Source organism: Miscanthus floridulus, chromosome 2 (genome assembly GCF_019320115.1).
Source record: "Miscanthus floridulus cultivar M001 chromosome 2, ASM1932011v1, whole genome shotgun sequence".
Lineage (NCBI taxonomy): Eukaryota > Viridiplantae > Streptophyta > Magnoliopsida > Poales > Poaceae > Miscanthus > Miscanthus floridulus.
Genome location: NC_089581.1, coordinates 174,449,857 through 174,465,274, shown reverse-complemented (window position 1 = coordinate 174,465,274; position 15,418 = coordinate 174,449,857). Strand labels below are relative to the sequence as shown.

General features: G+C 51.1%; 2 protein-coding genes and 1 pseudogene across 2 annotated transcripts; 1 reads left to right on the top strand and 2 right to left on the bottom strand.

Moving 5' to 3' along the window:
* Positions 1 to 3,239: 3,239 nt before the first annotated feature.
* On the bottom strand, positions 3,240 to 4,238 carry LOC136540744 (transcription repressor OFP8-like). Its single transcript, XM_066532757.1, has one exon. The coding sequence runs from the start codon at positions 4,070 to 4,072 to the stop codon at positions 3,317 to 3,319; it is 756 nt and encodes a 251-aa protein (XP_066388854.1). The 5' UTR covers positions 4,073 to 4,238; the 3' UTR covers positions 3,240 to 3,316.
* Positions 4,239 to 6,929: 2,691 nt separating this feature from the next.
* On the bottom strand, positions 6,930 to 13,087 carry LOC136537483 (putative F-box protein At5g55150; annotated as a pseudogene).
* Positions 13,088 to 13,153: 66 nt separating this feature from the next.
* LOC136537482 (uncharacterized) lies at positions 13,154 to 14,639 on the top strand. The gene is made up of 6 exons (XM_066529440.1): positions 13,154 to 13,240; positions 13,332 to 13,547; positions 13,636 to 13,809; positions 13,885 to 14,262; positions 14,339 to 14,544; positions 14,633 to 14,639. Exons 1-6 carry the CDS (start codon positions 13,154 to 13,156, stop codon positions 14,637 to 14,639), a joined length of 1,068 nt encoding a protein of 355 aa, XP_066385537.1.
* Positions 14,640 to 15,418: the final 779 nt, after the last annotated feature.

The following is a 15,418-nucleotide window of genomic DNA, read 5'->3' as shown; positions in this document are numbered from 1 at the left end:
AGTGCTCGCACATCGGATGCGTCGTGCAGACTTAAGCCCCTTTCGCACGGCTCATCCAAAACGGCTTTATCGGTGAAGTCAAAGCTGATGAAACCAGAAAACTAGTTTTTTTTTTCTAGTTCATTTTAACCCGGCTTACAAAACGGCTTCACGCTACAGTGCCTCGATTTGCGCAAAATAGATGAAGCCGAAGCCGGCATAAGATGAAGCCGAAGCCGGCATAAGCCGTGCCAAAGAGGCCCTTACCGTGACTTTAAGGTCTCGTTCGCTTCGCTGAAAAAATAAACCAAAACATTGTTCTGACTGATTTATTATAAGAGAAAAAACTATTTCAGCTAAAAATATAAATTAAAAAGTACGGATTATAACAAACGAACAGCACCTAAGAGCTGCGACGACGTCAGACGAACAGCGAAATGTTCCTTGGCATCGCCGGCAATGGCAAATACGCCGCGAATCGATGTCTCACCGATCGAGCGAGTCCGACCGACCTGCTGCTCCGTGCGCACGTCTCTTTTGCGCCGGCTGCTCCTCCTCCCGCCGACGCTGTATCCATCACCTGCCCCTGCTCGTCAGTCGTCGCCATCGGCGAAAGGCAAAGAGGTTCAGGTCGGTAGAGTCGTCTCGTCGCTGTCGCGCTTTTGAGTCCTACCGACGAGCAGCGTCGCGAAGAGTGCCCGTTGTTCTCCCACATGCATCTCTGGGCGTGTTTGATAACCTGCGTCTGGCCGTCCTGGCTGGTTGGCCTAGCCATGGCCAGCCAGAGTCCGGTCCAAACGGTGTAAGTGCTCGTGTTTGGAAACGTGGCCCAGCAGAGCCGAGCTCGATTCAGATCAGGTTTGTTTTGCCTGTACAGATGAATGTGGTGGCCCTGGACTCAGAACATGGTAACATTACCCTCCAAACATTGTCATCACGTGCAGGGCGAACGCCATGGGGAACGCAGACTCACCCACCTCGGCCAAGAAGTCGCCGCCACCGCCGCCGCCGTTCTCCAGCGCCATTGCAGGCCAGGAGGAAGAAGATAGGGAGGGAGAGGAAGAGGCAGAGGGAATCGCAGGAGCCGCGGTCGAGGCCCAAGAAGCTGCACAAGCCGATGGCGAAGGACGCGGCAGCCAGGGCGCTGTTCATGCCGTCGCAAGCGCCGAGGGCCACCCGTGAGCTCACCGGCGTTGGTGTTGGGGGCGGGAGCAGCGTGTGACCTGTACAGCCAGGTCGTGGAGCTCCGTGGCACGCGACCGTGACCTCGTGCTCGGCGTCGTCGTTGTCGTGCACGACGGCAAAGACAACCAGCCCGCGTACGACTCCGCCCACGCCACTTGACGTGACCGAGACAACCACCGCTCCTTCAGCCTGTACTGCTTCTGCTCCGGCGACCTCGGACCCGACCTCGCTGGTGGGTCTAAGGTACCGAACAGGTGAAGTTGCACGTAGGGAACTCAGCCGTACCGACGGACCACCCTTCCAAACACGCCCTCCATCTCCTCCGCCGTTCCGTGGCCACCTGAGTTCAAATCAAGTGCCAGCTCGCGGCCTCTGTTGATTGCCGGCCGCCAGCCTACCACCATCCTCCAGTCCCTTCTACACCGCATCTCCATATGGTGCATTGCCTGAAGCACATCGCCTCATTGTCCCCGTGGACTACCACGCGTGTCCATGGCTTTTACCGCTGGTGGCCCTTGCTTCATGCTCCTGTTCGTCGCCACTGCCGGAGTAATCTTCTCCATGGGCACCCAGGTGCACATTGTCAAGATTTGTCTGGGTGTCACGATGCTACCATAGTCGTCGGGGACTCTCCTCCGGTGGTGCCCACGACGACGACAATCCATAGCCTTCAACAAATTGTGACGCTTTCCAACTCCCAAATCTGTGAATCAAACCACATGCCATGAAGTAACTCAGGCCCCTGCAACCCTTGCCAGACTCAGTCAACCATGCGCCGTGATGAATCCAGATCACACTTGCCTTGTCTAATCAGCCACGCGCCATGATGAATCCAGATCACACTTATGACTTACCCTCTTTGTGCTATGAAAAAAAGACACCATAGGATTTTTATGACCTTATCGGTGATGAAGCAAATTATCTAGATAACCACTAAGAAACATTGATGAACAGTGTTAAATGGTGGTACACACTATATCAATATAGTGCTGAAAAGTGATAGAACGTCTTCCTTTGTGAAGACAAACTTTGGATCGTATAAGATTGATTCATGAGACGATAAGCCGTGCTGAAGCACCGACCGACGAGAGTTAACAAAGCTAGAATAGTAAAGTCAACACCTCAACGGTTTTCCCAGTGTCAGTGGTAATATCCTGTACTGCAGCAGTAGCATAGAATGAATCTGTAACTACCAGTATAGCCGTTTCGAACCTTTTTTTTTTTTTGAAATTATAGCCGTTTCCAACTTTCAATCACGGGATCCATCTGGGAGCTTTTTGGACGCATCCATCAGATTCTTATATAATTGACTTCCGGAATGTACACACGAGTACGTATATATCATGCATCAAATGCGTCTTTCAGAGCTCGCACATCGGATGCGTCGTGCAGACTCCCTGTTCGCTTCGCTGAAAAAAGAAGTCAAAATATTGTTCTGACTGATTTATCGTGAGAGAAACACCGAACGAACAGCACCTAAGAGCTGCGACGACGTCAGACGAACAGCGAAATGTTCCTTGGCATCGCCGGCAATGGCAAATACGCTGCGAATCGATGTCTCACCGATCGTGCGAGTCCGACCGACCTGCTGCTCCGTGCGCACGTCTCTTTTGCGCCGGCTGCTCCTCCTCCCGCCGACGCTGTATCCATCACCTGCCCCTGCTCGTCAGTCGTCGCCACCGGCGAAAGGCAAAGAGGTTCAGGTCGGTAGAGTCGCCTCGTCGCTGTCGCGCTTTTGCGTCCTACCGACGAGCAGCGTCGCGAAGATCACGGCATTCCCCTCGCGCCCGGCCCTCTGCCCGCCACCTGACCTCTCCAGACGAACAGCCCTCCCCCTCCATCGCCTCACGCCCTCACCAGTCACCATGTTCTTCTTCTGCTGCCACTAATTCCTGTTTCTCTTCTCCTCCGACGTACCACGCGTAGTCAATCAGCGGTGTTGCAGTACAGCACGACCATGCAAAAATCACGGGGGGAGCTACGTATGATCTGCACGAAATCGCAATGAAAGTCACAGATTTTCTGTTGACGGCGCAGAAAGCCAAGCGTGCAGGCCATGTCATGTTCATTACGTATTTTGGACACGGACAGCAACAATTCCCGAGGAGAGTGGTTGCATTGTACTTTGGACGGACGAGACGGCTGTGGGTGGCTAACTTAACGTGTCAGCGCGACCGCGTGGACGTTTGCTAGCTCTACTACCGCTGCCGCCGTGCGAGGGTGCCCCGGCGGCGGCGAAGAGCTCCTCCCAGACGTCGGCGAAGGCGCGGAGGATGAGCTGGTGGTGGCACGCGGCGTTGAGCGCGAGGAACCGCCGCAGGAGCTCCCGCAGCTCGGTGCCGCCGGTGATGCCGTTCTCCACGATCATCTGCGCCATCGACCGCCGGAAGTCACCCAGCGGGTCCGCCGACTCCGTCACCACCGCCACGCTCTCGGAGTCCAGCCGCCGCCCCACGACGCTCGCGCTCCGCGCGTGCCCCGGCCGCGACGGCGGCCTTGCCTTCGCCGTCGCCGTCGTCGTCGTCCCTGCCGCGCCGCTGCCGCCGTCGCCGTCCTCCTCCCGTTCCCGGACGCCCAGCGTGCGGACGCCGCGCTCCAGTTCCCGCAGCTGCCGCAGCAGCGAGTTCACGCTGGGCGTGCCCTCGGCGCCCGCGTCGTCGTCGGTGTCGCGGCCGCAGCCCACCGTCGTCTTCGACGCTGGCTCCCCCGTAGAAGCTGCCGCCGTTGAAACGTCGTCTCTCTTCATCGGCATCGTCGTGACAGCGGAGATGTCGACGGAGACCGACCTGGTGCCGCCGCAGCCGCACATGAAGCCGCGCGGCGCGGGCGCCTTCTTCTTCGTCTTCGTCTTCCTCTTGGCGCTGGCGGGTAGGGTCCCCGGCGCGCCGCGCCACGTCGTCGCTTTCATGCCCTGGCCCTCGGCGGGCGGCGGCGGCCGGGAACAAGCGGGCGTGCGTGACCACCTCGGTGGCTCAGCTAGTGTGGGAGCTATGAGCACGTAGCGCTTGAGAAGAGCACGGTAGAATGGAGGAGCACTAGTACTTGTTGTCGAACACTTCCATTGTGGTGGTGGGATCCAGTTAAGTAGTGGTCGCGGCGTTAATAATAATAATTCCAAGCATTGCGATCTGGTGAACTGAAAATTATAGTATCCGGCTAGTGGCTGCTACGCGGTCAACGTCGGTTCTGGTTCGATTACCAGCAGTAATAATTGGCGCAAACCACTGTGTACTAATCAGCTCAGCTCATGAGTGGTGACTCCGTGCCGTCACCGGTGCTGCCTGAATCCTGATCGATCTGTTCATGCTTTATTTGGAAATGAGCAAGTGTTGTGAATTGGAGTGAGTTGTACCCTAACCCTAGCAGTGTTCTTCCTTGCAGTCCATCCAGCACGGTGTCTTGAGAGTTGAGACACTGTTTGTTTGCACCTGCAAGCCAAGATTTCTAAACATGAAACGCGACCACGGTACGTCAATAGTGTCTGTCCCAGACATGCGCTCTGTGCCGCCGGTACTTCTTGTTACTCCTCTCCATAGATTTTTTTTTGACACATGCATGTAGTATTAAATATAGAATAAAAAATAATTAATTACATAGCTTCGATTAATTTGCGAGACGAATCTTTTAAGCCTAATTAGTTCAGTATTTGACAATGTGGTGCTACAGTAACACACATGCTAATGCCAGGTTAATTAGGCTTAATAAATTCGTCTTGCGGATTACTAACGGATTCTGTAATTTCTTTTTTATTAGTATCCAAACATTCCATACGACATCCCTATGTGACACTGATGTGACACTCCAAAATTTTACACCTGGATTTACACAAGACCGAGAGACCCAACGCAACAAGACAAATATCCATATAAACGATTTGACATGAGATCTGGATGGGCCTAACCAAAGTCTTGTTTACATTTTGGATTGGGATCCAAGCTTCGATAGATAATGAGATATTGAGATGCCTTTGAAGAGACACTGTGCTGGACCCGGACCCGGGCGCTTGTTTGCTTCCTCGTCCCGTGCATCGGGTGACACATCCCGGTCACGCTAGGCAAGGCAAAGCGCCGCGCACGCCGCTCATCATGGGCTCAGCAGCAGACACAGCAGGTTACCAAACGTAGCGCAAAGCATCTGGCGCTGCTCCGATCCTGCAAATCTACTAATGAGCGACATGCAATCAGGTGAGTGAGCAGGTGTAACCGCACATTAAGTCGTGGATCGGTTAACTTGCATTGTTTGTTAAACACAGGCAGAGGCCTCTCTTAACCCGGGGGCGATTAGAGATAATCCGGAGGACAGGCCTCATCTGGATATAACGACTGATGACTGATGAGACATATACCAACGCAAGCAGCACAAACAGCAACTTTTTATTGACAGGGAGAGTGTGGGCTTGTTTCAGCTTGTTTAAACTTGTTTAAACTTATTCTCTCTTACAGAATACTATTAAATCATCCGAAAACTTACCAGCCGAACACCCCCACACTTGATCTCGAGAGACACAACATCCGTGCGTGCTTGTGTCGTGCTTTTTTGACTGGGTGGTTGGGTGGATTATTACTGGAACCAAGATAAGTGGTGGTCGGTGCCATGGAGTGTAAAATTTGAGGTCTCAATGATGTGTTCGTGGCGCGTGTCAGCCTCATCGAACGGTTGGTGCTACTACTACTGCCGACCGAACGCTGGATGGGATTATGGCAGGGTTTGAAGGCAGGGTGAAGGGCGGCCCGCGGCCATGGTTGCTGGTGGGCTCGGACATGCAAGGTGCTCCATCATCGATGCTGTACTGGCGTCGGACTCGTGGGTTGGGCTTACATCGTTGTACACTCGGACTCCTTTGCAACAACTCGGGCCAGTAACAAGGCGGCTAGGCCCACTAGTATGTTCTCAATCAGCAGAAACTGGCTATGCGTTCACCGGCCCATCACATTGGAAGAACAAACGGAGCAATTCAAGCTATCTACAGCTACACATTCATGCCCTAGACCAGTTGGTCAAGCCTTCGGATGGCATCCCCCGTGACTAGAGTTCAAATCCTTGGTCGCACGAATTTATGATCGGCGGTGTGTAAAAAAACATCTTGCCTGTCCCATGTTTCCAAAGTACAGGTAAAATGGACCGGCCCTCTCACCGGGTAACGGGCCCCTGTGTCGGGGCATGAGGTTTGAGGATTTTCTCAGGCTGGGTGAGAAGTTCTCTAAAATGGACCAGCCCTCTCACCAGGTAACGGGCCCCTGTGTGCGGGGCATGGGGTTTGGGGATATTATCAGGCTAGGTGAAAAGTACTCTAAAATGGACCGGCCGTCTCACCAGGTAACAGGCCCCTGTGTGCGGGGCATGGGGTTTTGGGGTTTTCTCAGACTGGGTGAGAAGTCCTCTAAAATGCGGGACAGAGGTTCGGGGGATTTTCTCGGGCTAGGTGAGAAGTCCTTTACCGCAGCCTGAGTTTTTTTTTTTTTTTTACAGCTACACATGCACTTTTTTTACAGAATGCGCCGCCTGACGGTAGCATTTTCTTGCAGCAGATCACGTTACTTTTGCTACCACGATCTTTTATATTTGCACACAAGTACTAGTACCTTGCGAAATTATTAAAACCAAGGAAAAGAGGTACTGATAAGTACAGAAGATTAATTAAAGTCATGTTCACAAATGGGTTTTAGGATCAAAACCCAAGATTCAGTACAAGGCTACAGGCTACAACTCAGCCATGAAAACTCGCCTCTTCAAAAGAGACCCTGCTGATACAGTAATACTTGCATCTAAATATGCATTGCCAAATCCATCTTCCTGGGATTTGGTATGATGAACAACGGTGCCAGGCAATTCGACCAAGGCCGAGGGAATATGATTTCTTCCATGCGCTTGCTTCCAAAGTCAAGGACTCCAATGTTTAGTCGGTAGCCCCGCTTGCAGGTGAATTCTACACAGCTAACATCATCAGTGAAGTAGACATGATTTGGTTTCAGCTGTGGATATTCCTTAGCACGGCAACACAGTGACTGGTTACTCCCGAGAAACAATACATGATCACCCAGGTTATTTATCTGCACTAGTTTTCTTGTCACAGCACAGACTTTATATATCTCCATCCACTTGATTTTGTTCTCAAATGTCGCTTGGTGCTGATGCCCATCCGCCTCTTCTTTTATCCCTACTTCTGGTCTCCGCACTTGCAGCAGATCACCCCATGGAGCCTGAACAATGTAAAACCTTTCCATACCAGAAAAATTCTTTACCCTGTCCACAATTATCTTCATCGTGACCATAGGCCCGCTAAGATCGAAGGCGATAATTTTACCAAAAGATGTCACTGCATATAGTAGACCATCCTTGTAGATACAGTCCTGAAAATATCTGTGAGATGGCAGCCGTGTCCACTTCTCATCACCTAACCTAGCAAATGCAATCTGACCACCTGGATTGTGGATGAACACTACAATGTAGCTTCCTACAGATGCATCATCGTAAAACAAAAGTGCCTTATGATGCAAATGGTACCTCAGCTGCCAAAGAGCAAGTGTCACTGGCGGTCTAGTAACTGACCTGGCGTTGTTGCTCATTGGGTAGTAATGACACTTACATATCACACCAGTACTGTCATAGATGGGTGCCACTTGCTCAAAAGTGATCACAGAAGGCAGGGTGATTTGTTCACAAGTGATTGGATTGACAAGGTGCATCTCTGACCGCTCGTCGACAGTAATCACCCAGCCATGTGAGGAACCCATCAGATACCTTCGATGGATGGGAGGCTCAGGCAGGGTTAATCTGTAGGCCCTCTTTTTTTTTTCTCTCGAACTTGCCATCGGCACAAAATTCATTAAGCAGAAGAAGAGTTTTACAAATTAAAGCTGGGACGGTAATTTGAGGTTATCGAACTGAAAAAACCCCACAAATCGACAGAGCTCACAGTTATGATTAAAGAAAAAGGAACTACAAAGTGAAACATAGGGACGCTCTAAGCTCAGCGGCTAAAAAGCGTCGTGCTTCAAGGCAGTGAGATTCAGCTCCCAGGCCACCGGATCGAAGGAGCGAACAGCGCCTGAAGGGCCTCCTGTTTGGAGGGCAACGACGGTACGGCGAAGAATGCCTTGATACTATCCAAAGCCGCAGGCTCTGGATTTTACGTCTTGTTTGCGATCCCTAGCTTTTGCTTAAGCACATTTTGTGCCTGGACTTGTGCAAGGCTGTAGAGGCAAGCAACATTCTCACCAGCTGATTCTGAGGTGTAGAGGAGGCAGGGTGTCTGCGGCTGCTTCTGTTGCCCGATGTCACATATGATGGTATACGCGGTGACGCGGAGTTCCAGGTGGAGCAGACGGAGCCTGCACGAGCTAGGTCAGGGATCTCGAGGAGGGAAAATATATCCATCAGGATATCCTGAGGCAGCTCCGGAGCCAATTTCCCTGATGCAATCTCCATCAGTGGTGCACGACCAGGAGCACACACAGGTCGATGAGTCCGGCGAGGAAGCGCGCGCTGCAGCCGCTCGCTATCCCAAGTGCGCGGGGACAAAGCTTGTCGGAGATGCCGAGGCGGCGCAGATGGCGATCGAGGTGGGCGGCGCTTCGAAGGGGAAGAAATCAGGTGAAAGCCAACATGTCAAGGAGGTGAGCATTGCAACTTGGGCCACCCTCCCTCCGCAGTCTGCACCCCACGCGTGCCAGCCGGGCCGGCCCGGCCCGGCCCAAGCGAGACACGACCACCGCTGATTTGATCGTGTCTCAGATTTGGCAGGAGTTGTTACATTTTCTTGGATCCAAGCTATGATCGGAAGCCTTCGAAGGAAGCTGGTCCTATTATTATGAGAAAAATTGTCGAATGCCATTGAAACTTATAACCTTTTCTTATCTGACTTTTCTTTGTTGCCTTTAAATTGTATTTTTTTCTCTTATATGCCATTGACGCATGAAACCAGTTAAATTTATGTTAGAAGATGGAGGAGATGATAATTACATCCTTGTCATCAGTAGAGGCATAACCAAGAAAATTTAGAGATATCCATTCCATGTCAGCAACACTTAGATAGTATCACTACATGTTGTTTTGAACACTGGACAAATTAGACAACACTTAATTTATCACACGTATATAATTTAAATATGCATAAGCAATATGATAGCATCACATTTTAAATTTAAATATACACAATATAATTTAAGTATGTGTATTTTCTCCCGCAAAAAAGTATGTGTATTTTTTATTCAAATATGTCGCTACATCTAGATGTTTTTTTTAATTTATATATACCGCTACATGTATTATAAATTCAAATATGCATAAGCAATATAATTGAGAAAACACTTGTGTATATTTGAATTAAAAATGTGATGCTATCATATTGCTATGCATATTTAAATTATATATATGTGCTAAATTAAGTGTTGTCTGATTTGTACAATGTTCAAAGTACATGTATCGATACTATCTAAGTGATGCTGGCATGAAAAGGATATCTCTATATTTTTTGGGACGTGCCTCCATTAATGACAAGGATATAATTGTCATTTCCTCCATGCTCTAACATCCATCTAACTTATTTTCATGCGTCAGTGGTATATAAGGGAAATAAAAATACAATTCAACGGCAATGAAGGCAAGTCTTAATTTTCAATGGCAAAAGCTCTAAAAACTATACTTCAGGCATGTTTGGTCGCGCTCACTACAGGAAACTGGCTCTTTGCCGACTGCAATTTTCTTTGCCAACTGTTTTTTTTTCGACACTCGGCAAAGAGGTCCCTTTGCCAACTGGAATTTCCTACAGTCGGCAAAGCAGGATTTGCCGACTGCCTGGCTTTGCCGACTGCCAGGCAGTTGGCAAAGAATTGCGACTGTCGGCAAAGGCAGGCCATGGTTGACGCCATCCACACCGTCACCTTTGCCGACTGCCACTCCGTCAGCAGTCGGCAAAGGCGCAGGCTTTGCCAACTGCCATCCTCCCTGGCAGTCGGCAAAGAATTTTTATTTTTTTTGATTTTCGATCCCAGTTTTTTGTGTTGCCTTGATACAGTAAGTACATGATATATTCCAAGTTTGGGATCATTTTGATTTATTTTGCTATATTCCGTAGATTTTTTCTGTTTCTTTGATTTTTTCCGGCAGCTCCAGATTTGAACTGCAGGTACATGAAATAATGGAATCCGGCGATTCAGAAAATGATATTCATGATGTTTGGAGCATGTTGAGGCCGTGTGCGGGGCCTCGCGTGAAATTTCGACCGTGTTGGTGTCGGAACACGCCGAGCCACGCGCGTGAAAAGTGTTTTTAAATTTTATAACATCGAAACGGAGTCCGAAAATGACGAAACTTGACGACGTGTCTTGTCATCGCATGCGGAGGCTGTGGTAAAAATTTGAGAAAGTTTCGAGCAAGTGGCGACGTCGGGTGGCTAAAACCTGGACATCTCCACATGTGATAACTTTCTCAAATAACTTTATCACATGTGGTTGTTCTGCAGTGGATCAAGACGTTAAAGTTCCCCGATGGGTATGCGGCGAATCTGAGCAGGGGTGTGAACTTGCAGACTATGAAAGTCTTAGGGATGAAGAGCCATGACTTCCACATATGGATTGAGCGGATCCTTCCTGCGATGACCCGGGGATACCTCCCAGAGCATGTGTGGCGCGTCCTGGCAGAGTTGAGCTTCTTCTTCCGCCAGCTTTGTGCCAAGGAGTTGTCTCGGGATGTTTGTGTTGAACTGGAGAAGGCTGCACCTCTGTTGCTCTGCAAGTTGGAGATGATATTTCCACCCGGCTTCTTTCTGTCCATGCAGCATCTGATCTTGCACCTACCGCGCGAGGCACGGTTGGGGGGTCCCGTGTAGGCCCGTTGGTGCTATCCAATCGAGAGGTGTCTAAAGCTTCTTCGGAAAAATTGTAGAAATAAAGCCAAGATTGAGGCTTCCGTGGGAGAGGCCTCCGTTCTAGAGGAGGTGTCGACCTTCACACAGGCGTACTATACTGAGAAGCTTCGCAGCATGCACAATCCAACCCCTCGTTACAACGCTGACGAGAACTCATCGATACTCAGCCTTTTCCAAGGGGATCTCGGGAGTGGAAGCGCAGGTACCAACAAGCAGTTGAACCATCAGGAGTGGCAGACTATCATGTTCACATTGTTGATCAACCTTGATGAAGTGATTCCTTATCAGAAGTAAGTTCTCAATGAGCTTGTTACCTACGCCGTCACTATCCTCCATCTATCATGGTCTGACCCTCTAGTTTCTTCCTTCTTTCAGGGAATTTATTAGTCAATACTAGAGAGGCAATAGGGCTCCTACCGAGCAAGAAGAAGACAATCTTCTTAGACACGGTGTGCCTGATTTCATCTCCTGGTTCTGTACAAAGGTACCAACCAACTAACCTCTTTCCGACTTTGTGATTCCACTTTGCTCCCCGGAGCGAGTTATGTAACGATCTCCTACCCTTGCAGGCCCGAACGGATGCAGAAATGAGCGATGAATTGAAACAGGTGGGCCGTGGCTTCTCCCGTAGGGTGAAGTCATTCACCGTTTATGATGTGAATGGCTATCGCTTTCGCACTGAGAAGCTACGAGGAGAGTCGACCCAACCTAAAAACCATGTGCTGCGGAGTTCGTACGCCCGGCACAGATGGGAAGGACTACTACGGCATAGTCGAAGAGATATACGAGCTCAACTTTAAGGGTGCCGGGACTTTAGCGCCGGTGGTATTCAAATGCCATTGGTTCGATCCTGATATCACGAGGAAAGACCTTACGATAGGTCAAGTCGAGATTCGACAGGACTCCAGCTATAAAGGAGACGATGTCTACATTGTGGCCAACCGAGACGCCACGCAAGTTTATTACCTCCCATGGGCGTGCCAAAAAGACGAGAAGCTTGCGGGGTAGAGCCTTGTGCATTTGGTGTCGCCGCGCGGCAAAGCGCCTCTCCCTAAACGACGACGATTACAACTTTGACCCAAGCACCGATGAGTTCTATCAACCTGAGGGGCTAGAAGGTACCTTGGAGATCGACATTGGTTCGCTCATGGGCATGGAAGTAGACAACGAAATCGATGAGGACAAGGGTGAGGAGGTGCAGGATGCCAGGGACTTAAGAATGCTTGAGCGATGGCAGATGCAGCGCGATGGAGTTGTCTAGGAGGAGGTACATGATGATGACTATGGAGACGATGAGGATGATGATGACAGTGATGACTTAAGGGAGCTCGACAATATTGATAGCGATGACGACGATAGTGATAGAGATGACGACTCCACGCCCGAGATATTGCCGTTCGTGGAGATAATTACGAGGCCATGTAATACTATATTGTTATTATTATGTTCCTTTACAAGTACTTGTCATTTATTTATGCTAACAGTTTTGTTCTTTGTCATTGCAGGCACTCGGCAAAATGCCAGGCGGACGGCGGCAGCGGCCGCATCGAGCAGTACGCTCGGCGTACCAGGTCCCCCCGCAGGAGACCGCCGACGACGACGAGGAGGAGGAGGAGGTGTTGGTGCGCGGGTCGTCCAGTAGGGGGTCCTAGCCCCCCAGCGGACGTCGCCAGGCGACCAGGAGGCTGCCGTTCTCGTCCTCACAAGGGGGGACGACGTCGCGTGACGACGAGCGCGGCGGCGACGACGACGACGACGACGACGACGACGACGACGACGACGACGGCGACGACGCGCCTACACCAGGCGAGACGGCTTCGACTTCGTCAGGCGTGGCCAAGGTGTACTCGCGCGGGCCCACGCAGCTTCCTAGGGTGCGGCCGCAATTCCACCAGCGCCCGGTGATCACACCCGTGGGCCAGACGTAAGTAACCATTATTGATTTCACTACTTGTTCATATGACATGTCAAAAATCGAACTGAAGACTAACAATTGTTCTTAATGACTCGTGCAGTTCCTGGAAGATTGTGAGTGGAGCAGGTCAAGCACGCCATATCAATGGCATCCAGGGCCTCCTGATTAAGGAGTACTACCCTGGCCTTGTCAACGTCAACGGCGAGATGAAGGTGCCTACCAAGTGGTCCCACTTCTACCTCGTCGAGGAGGGTGGCGAGACCATCGCGGCAAAGATAAAGAGGGAGTTTTGGGTGAGTCTTTCATCGCACCGCATTGCTAAATAGTACGCATTCGTCGGACTTCTTGCAAAAAGGAAATGCTACATGATGTGTCTGTGTGCAGGACTTCTTCACGTGCGAGGAGGGTAAAGCGGCCCAGGCGGCGCGAGTGCAGGAGGCGGTCTGCAAAGATCGTCTCAAGGACCTGTACCATGAGGCGCGCATACAGGCCATCCGCGACTTCCACGCCAACGTGCTTGGAGAGAACATCAAGAAGCCCCAAATCCGCCAGAGAATGAACTCGAGGGAGGCCGACCTCACCCAAGCGCAATACGAGCAGGTAATTAAGTATGACAACATTCGTTCAGATTCCTTCAGTGAAACATTACACTAATCTTCTCGCATGTCAAATACTTGATGTCATGCAGGTGTGTCCGTCGTGGTGCGACAACCACAGGGAATGCTGGACGGAGATTGTGCGCATGTGGCGCACGGATGAGGCGTACGCGAGGCGCGCCGACCATCAGGGCCGCCGCGCGCAGATGCGAGGGGTGTCACACCACCAAGGGAATCAGCCCCTCCCCCAGTTCGCGACAAGATGGGTATGCGTCCGTTCATGTCTTAATCCTTGCGCTCAATTGTCAATACTTGTAACCATGTTTGTGTTTTCAATGCAGACGCAGACGCACGGTGGGCAGGAAATCAACGAGTACACCGCGTACCTCCTCTCTCACAAGGGCAAGGCGACGGATCCGAACAACGTCTACAACCCGGAGGACGGGCCCGATGCGTACACCAACCCCACCGCCTACGAGAAGGCCACCGAGTACACCGTCGCGGCTCGCCAGCGCTACGGGGAGACGTTCGACCCCACCGCCGAGCCCCTGGACACAGACCTCCTGCAGAGGTTGGGACCAGGGAAGCAGCACGGCCGCTACTACATGGCCCACAGCGCCCTCGACCCATCCCAGGTTCCTACGCTGACCCAGGTTCGATCCACGCCCACGAGCTCCAGCGACATCCCCGTAGCGCCCCGGCGGCAGTCAGCGTCACAGGTAAGTGCCGTTTCGTTCGTCGTTCACTCGTTTCGCACCTGTACATACAATCAACACTGCGGATGTAATATTGCAGGCCCAGATGGAGGCCAAGATGGAGGAGAGGATCGCTACGTTGCACGCGCAGATGATGGCGCAACAGATGGCTTACCAGCAAAGCCTGCAGCAGCACTACAACACTCAGATGCAGAACATGGCCAGCTTCTTCCAGTCCATGCAGACGCCCGGGGCGTCTACACCGCCTCCTCTTCCAATGTTCGCTCCACCGCCTCCTCCTCCAGAGTTTTTTCCTGTGCCTGCTCCTATCGCTCCTAGAGGGACCCCGGTGAGTATATTGACTCTTGCTTTAACTTGTGCGTCCATGCTGCAGATACTAATGACATCACTTGGCGTTTAACTTGTGCAGGTACAGTCGGCGGGTTCGAACCCGTCTCCTGGAGGTCCCGGCCATCAGATGATGTCGTATCCACCACCTGCACCCTATCCACCGTATCCACCTCCGCGTGGCCCTCCTCCGACGTACTCGTGGCCGCCGGTGCGCGGAGGGTGGCAGTACGCGTAGGCGCCTCAGTTTGGTCCAAGGGGGTTTCCGTGGGCAAACCCTGGGGGCTCTGGGGGCGGAGCGGACGACGAGACCGGGGACGGCGCGACGAGCTAGGTACTTGTCGATTCTGTTATCATGTATCCACCGTATCGTCGAAGTTGTTGTCATGTATTTCTTTTCTTCGTTATGGACCTAGACTTGTTATGTTGAACTTCGTGTGATGGACGTCGACTTGTGGTGTTCGACGTGTTGGACTTCATGTGATGGTTGTAATGCACTTGTGTGGTTGTTATTGTGACATATATGTGAGATATATGTGATGTTGTGCGTTATTGTGATATATGTGGTGATGTTGGCGACAAATGTGATGAAATTGTGATATAAATGGTGCTACCGGTACTTCTGGTGAAATTGGATTATAATTTGTGATTTTGCAGGGTTTTGATGCGAGAAAACAGAAAACAAAAGCAAAAAAAAAAAAAAATCCAGCTTTGCAGTCGGCAAAGCTGGGCAAAAAAAACCCAGGACAGAATCTTTGCCGACTGCAACTCCGAAAGCAGTCGGCAAAGAACATTTCAAAAAAAAATATTTTCTTTCTTTGCCGACTGCCGA